We start from the raw sequence: 9325 nt of genomic DNA on the forward strand, positions 1-9325 counted from the left end.
AGCAGGCTTAATCCAGTCTCTGTAGAAAATAGCCCCAGTGTCACTAAACCCGAACCGCAAAGACAGCATCTCCTCAGGGTGAAGACCTGCAGTCTGTCCCCAGGAGAACCACCGCCGACCAACCAACCGCGGTCACCACCAGGGAGACATAGAGACAGACAGCCAGCCAGCAAGCCACATGCATCTTTAAACCTTGGCAAGGACAGACACAAGGAGGAGGGGAGGCGACTGATGAGCTGGATGGCATAGAGGGAAGCAGATGAGAGAGGATGGGTAAGGCTAGATGAGGGGAAAATGCCACCTTTTCTTCTCTGGCTACTACAAGCCTCTCCCCTCATGCCTGGCGCTTGCATTTTACTCCTCCTGTCCTCCCTTTTCCTGTCCCAAAGCTTACTACAACTTCAGCTGTGCACTCTCCCTTTCCCCTTTGCCATTCACACTATTCTCTCTCACTCCACTCCTTTGCCCTTCCTCTTTTTTTTCCTCCCTCCGTTTAAAACGCATGCATTACTTTCTGCCCCGGCTATGTGGAGTGGACAGAGCGAGCAGAACAATGGCCGCCTTTCAGTCCCACAGCCCAGCATTGGAGGGGGGGGGCACTGGCTGCTAGTATTTTTTTCTACTGTCAATTCAAAGAGCCTAATGCAGCTAGCTTATTATTGGCATGTCTCATTACAACTGCACACTGAACAGTGACAGTAACACTGTTTATTTACATTCAGGTCAAAGAAAAAGTCACAACTTTATAAAGATGGAGTCAATGTAATAAAATAAGATGAATGCATTTACCGATGCAGAAACATCATGTTAAAGATGCTCACAATAAACAGGTGAAGAAGGTGACAACGCCATCTCCAACTACGAGCAGCACTTTATGATATAAATGTCTGGAAAGTAACCAAGCAGATTGTGTCCATAACCACAGAGGGAAGCAGACCACACAATTGTACAGTCCCACTGTTTGCTTCTCAGTCTGTCTGTGAAGACGAATTACCTCATGAGTCATTTACAACTGGCTACAACCCGTCAATTAGGTCTTTATTCACAAGCTGGAGATGTGTTCTCTTCTGGGATCTATTCTCCACACTGCTGCCCAGCTAGAAAAACATCCAGTCACTCCCCCGCAGCCCCCTAAGTTAAATAAGGAAAACGGCAGCGTACGGTCCGAAGCCAGCCTACCATGAAAGGAATTATCTGTGGAAAATGTGTCTGGCAAAAACCGAACAGTCTCAATCGTTCCCGTCACATTTTCCAGTTGAATTCTGAGCGGTGACAAAAAAATAAATAAAAAAAAATAAAAAAATTGAAGCCCATCAGCTGTTTTGGCCTTAACATGGTGGTGTAGTTCCTGTAAATGCAGCATGACTTTGACAGTAAATGAGTTTAACAAGGTTAAATCAATCAAAGCAGCAGGAGCTGGTTTATATCAAGCAAATGTATGTAGCTTTTCCTTCAACTGTACACTTGAAATGCTTCAGGCTGAGAACAGAGGGCACACGAGGCTATCAGACCTCTCTCTGTAGCGCCCCTTTCTGGTCAGGGGCGAAAGATCAAGCAAGTGTTACTACAGTAACAGCTGCTTCCAAGCCTCCATCTTACAGAGAAGAGCAGAGAACGTGAAGGAGGGTATGATGGCGCCATTTTCAGCTATGAACGAGGACCTATAATATACAACAGCGAGATTCTGGGACAGGCCTTTCAACAGTTATCCAGCATTTATGTTAATCACTCTTTTTTTTTGGTTATTTTAACGGGAAATCTACTCAGGTGTTCACAAGTGAAAATACAACTCCAGACTGTGGTGGCACAGATTGCATGAATCAGAGACAGAAGGGGAAAAATTTAACCCATGAATAAACAAACATATGCATCTGGCAGAGGAACATTATTTTTATGGTTCTCATACCAGAATAGAAGTCTTTGCTTTTGCATGTATGTAGACGTTGCATAAGCTGGTTAATACTTTATTGTTTCCAAGTATGGCTATACAGAGTGTTCCCGCACGGGTTGAATGCCAAGAGTTGAATGAGGGCTAAAAGACAGATCCCTCAGCTGATAGCAGCATTTCAGCACTCCATCTGACCTTGGAGTGATTACTCTGAAAACAAAAACCTGGACATTAAACTGGGCAAGAGTGGGAAACATGTGCAAGTGAAATGAAGCTGCCATTCAATATTGTGCATGTTTGTCAGCAAAGGCGAGAAATCCCGCCGACCCATTTTGTTGAAAGACCGAATGGCGGCGGTGTTTTTTAAGGCTGATGGTATCAAATTATTCCTGTAAAACTCTGTCTGAGTAATATTTATCTAATCACGAGGTTTTTGGATGTTAAATAAATCTAAAAAATAAAAGTCTAATGCTAACACATAAGCGGCAGGTTATTGTTTTTAAAAAACGTTTTATACCTTTGGTGTGTTATATATTTTAAACACACACACACACACCCACACACACATATATATACTAAATTATTTTTTTAAACACGCACAGTGAATGTCTTCTCTGTCCAGTTGTAGACTGCCCTCAACAGGATTAGCATATCCAAGACTACAGGCTGACCACCAGGCACCCCCGGCGACAGGGCTGCTTCTGTCCGCTGCATAGCACCTCCACAAGGGTCACGGCCAAGAGTCCTCCCCCTCTTCCACTGCGTACTGAAGAACAGCTGCTCTGCCAAGCACATTGACTAAGCATTGACTACTGCCTGCTGGGCTCATTTTCTAGTTAATAGAAAAAAAAATCTAATTTAAATGGAAAGTGCATTTACAGGTCTAGTGAGAACACACAAAGTGCCATTTAAAGCTAATAAAAGTATTATATCGCACAACACAATCATTGCAGTTGCACTTTTTTTTTTCCCTCATCAGGTCTGTGTGTTTATTACTCGCTCTCTTTGTGTCCCCTTTCCGTTCGCTGTCCCTCTGTTGGTGCCTGTCTGTGCCAATCCCACAAGCATAAAAAAATGACGAGTGAGGGGTTAATAACGTGAACTAATCAGCCCTCAGACAGAGAGACGGAGGGAGAGGACGAGAGACAGAGCAGGGGCGAGAGCACAAGACAGCTCAGAGCAAGTCAGGGTGAAAATGAAGGAGGAAGAAGGGACCGAACCAGGCTCAAAAATCAAAGGGTACATAGACTTGAAAAAATACTGATTTTTCCTTTTTTCCTATTTGATAAAGTTAGGGGTGTGTATAAATTTAGCATTTCAACAAGACAAGACAACATCCTATTGGTCTATGAGAAGAGGTGAAAACTATTATGGTATCAACGAAAAAGACGAAACAAGCCCCGTATGACTCATGTTGAAACACAAAAACATACACACACAAAGACAAGGCAGGCAAGATCGCAAGCTGATACCAGTCCACGTACACGGACCTCCAGTTACAGTTCATCGGAACAACACAAGGCAGCATATTAGAAGAAAGAGTTTGTTGAGCTACAAATTATGCAGCAAAACACAAATCACCTTAACCAATTTGCATGACCACAACCGCATCAAACTGTTTATGTTAATAACACCTTTCCACTTCAAGGAGAGTTCTTGTTACTAGTTTGTCATTCACAGGCTAACTTTCTGCTTCGTTATTCCTCGCCGTGTGCATGTGTGTGTGAGTGTGTGTGTGTGACCTCTCCCTGAGCTCCTCTCTGAATGTGCCTGACCTCTGAGCGTCTTTCTCTACCATCAACCGTGGAGGGACTCCAAAAATATCTAATTGTATTCATTCATTTTCTGTGCCTGGCAAGAAGCGACAGAGAGGGGGGGTGGGGAGAGAAAGAGAGGGAGGAAGGGAAGGAGGGAGAGAGAAATAAAGAGAGGCAGGGAGCCGAGAGGCAGCACGGGAGAAAGGCTGGGAGGGATATGGGGAAGAAGAAAGGGCAGAGAGGGGGGAGAGTGGAAGGCAAGGGCCGTCTCTTCGGCATTACAGCTGAGACATCATTAGAGCCAGTGTCTGTCCCCTTATTAGAATAAATGCTCACGAGCAAAGACGGTCGGTGAGATAGCAGAGGACGGAATCCACAGAGAGAAATGTTATTTCAAACCGACTCAACTCTCCCAGGACACACAAAACTTCAAGATTACACTTTCCTAAACTGGATTTCAAAATAAGTTTTTGATGGACAAAATGAAAAAAAACATAAAAAAGGAAGTCTGGAGTGAGGACTAAAACAGAAGAAAGAGCTGTTACTTGGAATAATAAAGCAGTTAGCAAGTTTTTGGTCTCATGCTGCGGCTGTGAAACACAACGGTGGAATGATGCCAACAAAACAGCGAGAACACAGCTCTACAGAAAACCGCCAACAACACAAGCAAGTGTGGCACAACCAGTACTAATAAAACTCTAATGTGCAATGTTTTTACAAATTTGGACAACTGGTTACAAAAAAATAGAAAAAAAAATAATAAAGCATGTGGACAAAAAGTTCCAGTTCAAACACAAAATGTCCCTGTATGAGAGTCCCCATTCATCCAATATCACTGACAGTGTCTACAGTGTTTTGTCTACCAGTGGCTGAAACAATAGCAGCTCATTCATCCAATTTTGTCTACATCTAGATCAAACCATCTCCAAATAGTCACAATTTTTAACTATTTTACCTATTTTTAGTTTTAAGCTTAACATGCCACATATTTAGATGGTTAGAAGCACAAAGCAAAATTGCTTGATTTCCATGTAGGAGTAGTACATTTCTAGTATATTTCAGGTGATTAAGAAACAAGCAGAGCATGACATATTGCACACGCTGATGTGAAACACCCAAATTGGGTTCAAGAAATTAAAAACCTAAACTGAATTTATGACAAAAACCAAACTACAGCTTTAGCATCATGGAATATTAAGCTTGGAGTAGCTGGAGCTTCGTACGGCACAAAAAAAGGATAGCGGAAAATGGCTTTTTCTGTAAACACAGTCTGAATGACTGTGGTCGACAACAAAGAATGCAAAGAGAGAGGTGGAAATCACCGGAATGACCCTTTAAGGTGCCTGCTGTCAATATTTCTGACAAATAACTGCTCTAATTTTACTGCTATCATAAGATAGCATGTGTCTTTGGTTCAGATGTGCCTGTTTTGTGTGCATGGGCGTCCGCTCATACAAGCAGACGCACTTTCGGTGCGACTGTGAAAGCCTCAGAACAAAGAGCAGACACCGAGAAGTTACATTAAAGCACCACCCGAGCTCTCTACTGTAACATACAAGGGAAGAGACACGATATTTATTAACTGAGTCATCAATAAGACAAGTTTGCTGTCTCTGCCTTTCTCTGTATCCTCTGTGCTGTTAAGTTACCTTTCTGGCTTCCTGCCTCAGCCCTGCAGGGGTGAGAGTCAAACAAACTCTATTTAGAGTAAGTAGAACAGAGTGACTGGTGTTAGCACTACAGCCTCTCTGAAAACCTGTTTCCTTTCCTCGGGCAAGCAAGAGCTTCAGAAACACACAAGGCTATGGGGGAACTCTCTATTTCTCTGATTTTACAAGAAAAAAAGAAAAAAAACAAGAAATGCAAGCTAGTTGATCACCATGATCTTTTTTTTTTTTTTGCTCTGTTTCACTGTCGGATCTCAGATTAACAGTAAATTTACTTAGATTTTCAAACTACACTTTTTCCCTTCGCTCAAAATGAGAAAACTTGTCAGCACATCTGGAAGATATCAAGTTAACTCAGCGGCCAGTCAAGTCAAAACTTCTTTCTTTTTTTTTGGAAAAAGAAATGTGCAGTCTAATAAAAGTATGTCTATCAACAGTAGAGATCAAGATTTAACTCAAAATTGTGTTTGCCTCTGTTGAAGAGAGCGCTCCATAAATAAACAGCCAGGGTTAGCCGGAGTATAGCGACCAAGACCACAGCAGTCATGGTCTATGGTATATCAGGCCGGGGATCTACACACCCGCTGGACCGGCCCCGACTTCAGGAGAGAGAGCTCACAGTCAGCCCTCCGTTTGTACCTCTGACCACTAATTGTTTCAAGCAATAAATCATGTTTTCTCAAACTTCAAACTGAATGTAAATAGTTGTGCAACAAATTCACCGTGTGCTATTAATGGCTTTGCGCTCTTGGAGGTTAAGCAAAGGGGTTTTTATTCAACAAATACTAAGTGCCATTGGCAGTTGAATGAAAGATCTCTGTAAACTCCACCAGCAGCGCTCAGACTTAATAAGCTCGGGACAACGCTGTACACTGTAACTCCATGAGGGACTTTTAGTGGGAAATGCTGTCTCCACAAACGTGTACAATGTACACTGAGTTTGACTGGTGGCTGCCTGAGCAGAGAGAAGTGTGGAACAACTTTTATTCCAACTTTTACTGAGGTTCCCTGATGCATTAAACCTTCACCTCGTCACTCGTAGAGTTTTGTTGTTGAGTCTTATCATGTTGAACTTTAAATAACATAAAAGTGAAAATCCACTCATTTATTTCCTTTAACTTATGACAACATTTCATCTGAATATCTGTTTGACACATTAGATCAGGGCTGTGTGTCTCCAAAGTGAAAATGAAAGGGAAAAATAACATGCACATTTCTGTGTAACACCTGAAACACAGGAAATATATATATATATATATATATTTTTTCCTGTGTTATAAGAAAGCAGCACAAAGTTTTATAAAGTTTCTAGATAGGCTCACTTTTTCCTTTCTCAGTTTGACTAAATCAAATTTAATTGCATTCAAATATTTTTTTAATAAAACTGTTATTTCTTCTATAGAAGCTTGGAGATGGGCTCACTAATTGAACTGGACGTTTTATTCCTGTGATACTGTGCTGAAGTGGAATTAATATTTTACAATGCTGCAAAACTTAAAAAGGAAAAAAAATGTTTTTATATTGACTGGAAAACACATGAACTTCACCAAAATTAATAATAAAAAAGTCAAAAAAAAGTTCAATCTTCTGGTGAAAGCAGATGATTAAAAAAGTGATACTTAAAATAAGAAAACAAGTTAAAGGAGCATTATGTTCCACTTAAGCCTGCTGCATGTCTCCAAAGTAAATCCAAAGTCGGTTTGTCATTTTATGAAAATCTTCTGCCTGCTGTCCCTGTAATATTCATGAAGCGCTCCTTAAAGTACTTTTGGAAAAATTACATTATGGAAACTGAATTGCAGCAGCTCTGTCATATTGACTGACACATTACGCTCTCACTGGCTGCATTCAGTGTGGCAGGTTTCTTTACATGAACAAAATCCAGAGTAAGAGGAGAACGGATCTCTACTCTAGTCTAAGGTGTTTGGCCTTTAAGTTTGCCTGATGAAGCCACTTGATCTAAAGCGAGGAAATAAATAAAATGCATTCATTTAAACACCCTGTGTATAGATTTGTGATGACTGGAACAGTTTGTGGAGTTAAGCCTCGGTCAGACTACTCGCAGTTCATGGATCCACACAAGTCGTGTAAATATCCAGCTTTAGTCCACCAGAGACAACTAAACAACATAGTGATCCAGGATGCACAGCCTTTTCTAAATCTATCTACCTGCAACTGAAAAAAAAACCCAGAGTAACTTTGAATTTCATTATCTGGACAAAAGGAGAGCGGCAGGCAACACCAGACTGAAGGTTACGTCCAGGCCTCATTACGCTCGCTTTTAATCTACTTTTACGCAGCCACGTATTCTCACATAAAACACATTCCGGATTTCCTTTTTTTGTAATTCTCAGCTGAAGCTTGTACCTGTGCTACTGGCAATGAGCCCTCACTGCGGACAATAAACACCGACGTGGTCCAAGCAAAGGAGGCGGAACATCACCGACTCTCCGCGGAAAAAACCTGCCCGGTGCGAGGCCACTTACTTGGTGTTGGTCCGGTTCCAGAAGACGGCGTATCGTTCGGCCACCACTTTGGAGCTGGGCTCCTGGCTAAATACACACATCAACAGCACCAGGCAGACGAACAGAACCATTTCCACTTGCAGCATCACTACAGCAAAAGTTCAGTACGTATTCCTCTTCAGTGTGGGTCAGTCAGTCGAGTTGTACGGGCTCATCAACCGGGACAGGTGATGAGTCTCATTCACGTGTGTCCGCGTGTTCCCTGCCGCGGTTTTGTATTAGACAAATTATTTTTACAAAAAAAATCCGCACAGCATATAAAACGCAAAGCGGAACTGAGACTTGAGGTGACACTTGTTCAGGTTGGAGGAAATGTGAAGTTACAAAACCAACGCGTCACTCTTGTGATGCAGGGCGAGGGTCCGGTTGACTCATGAGCTTTATTTCGTGCAGGGTGTCAGCTCTGACAAATCCGTTGGTGGGAAGATAAAATATCTCTCCCTCCTGTGCACAAACAGTGAGATCAGCACACAGCCACAGATGCGCAGCACAACAGGCAGTGTTCTTCTGTGGTGTGACAGCCTAGTGTTCCCCTTCTGCAGGGAAGCTATGGATGCAGCCAGTGTCAGGGCAAATGACAACTGCTCAACACTTATTCTTACTCCAAACCCAAAGCGCAGGGGATTAGTCAGCCCAAGATGTGATGGAGACAAAAAAAAGAGAGGGGGGCTCAATGTGTCCAATGACGCTCTGAGTCGCACGTCAGATGTCCATGTTTTCCTGGCAACTTTTTAAAGCCATACAGTCAATTCAGTCACTGGTACATGGATGGCAGCGTCAGACACGGTCTTTCCTTTCCAGCGTCAATAAAAAAAAGACTGTTATCCTTTCCTCAGCGGTTTACCGGAGGTGTCACGGCCGAGGTGGGGAGGAGTCCTTCTCGGTGTCGGAGAGGACAGACAGCGTTGTGTTTTCTCATGCGCTTCTCTCCGTGGAGACGCTTGTTTATGTCCGCATTCCAAAGTGTCCTCCTCATATATGAGCCATCGTGCGACGTGCAAGGATGAAAAAAACGCAGCGTTCTCCCATGTGCGTGCTGTGTTGTCTTCCTCTTTTTTTTTCTTCTTGTGTTTAGGTTTGAAACGCCGGGACACGCAGGAAGGTGAGGGCAGAGGCAGGCAGCTCCAGTCGCCGACTGAGAGAGTGGGTTTGGTTACGGCGGAGCGGGGGATAGTCCCATTGGTTTGAAATTATTTGAATGGGCGTCACTCGAACAATGCCAAACCCCTCCCCCCCACGTAAAAACCAGTTAATTCAATTACCGAAAGGTAGAGCTGGAAGGGGACAGGGGAAAGAGGTGCACAGGACAGGGACAGCTTTTAGATACTCCACTCTCAGATCCGACCGATAAGTGCGCTCTGCGCTATTTAATTACATGCAAACGGACGCAGCGGACCAAAGACCACAAGATCCAGTTACTCTTTCTCAGTCTCTCAATTTAAATTCGCCTTTTTTGTAATAACAAGAGGAAGCCTTTATTGAGGTAAC

At 42.9% G+C, this 9325-nt stretch overlaps 1 protein-coding gene across 2 annotated transcripts in view; it reads right to left on the reverse strand.

The window, feature by feature from the left end:
- Window positions 1–8960, reverse strand: part of efna5b (ephrin-A5b) — an 85255-nt gene extending 76295 nt beyond the window's left edge. For both annotated transcript variants that reach the window (XM_028414655.1, XM_028414654.1), the window contains exon 1: window positions 7799–8960. In XM_028414655.1, coding sequence (XP_028270456.1) covers window positions 7799–7923 — 125 coding nt within the window. In that variant the 5' untranslated portion in view covers window positions 7924–8960. The remainder of the gene's footprint in view (window positions 1–7798) is intronic.
- Window positions 8961–9325: the final 365 nt, after the last annotated feature.

Source organism: Parambassis ranga, chromosome 9 (genome assembly GCF_900634625.1).
Source record: "Parambassis ranga chromosome 9, fParRan2.1, whole genome shotgun sequence".
Classification (NCBI taxonomy): domain Eukaryota; kingdom Metazoa; phylum Chordata; class Actinopteri; family Ambassidae; genus Parambassis; species Parambassis ranga.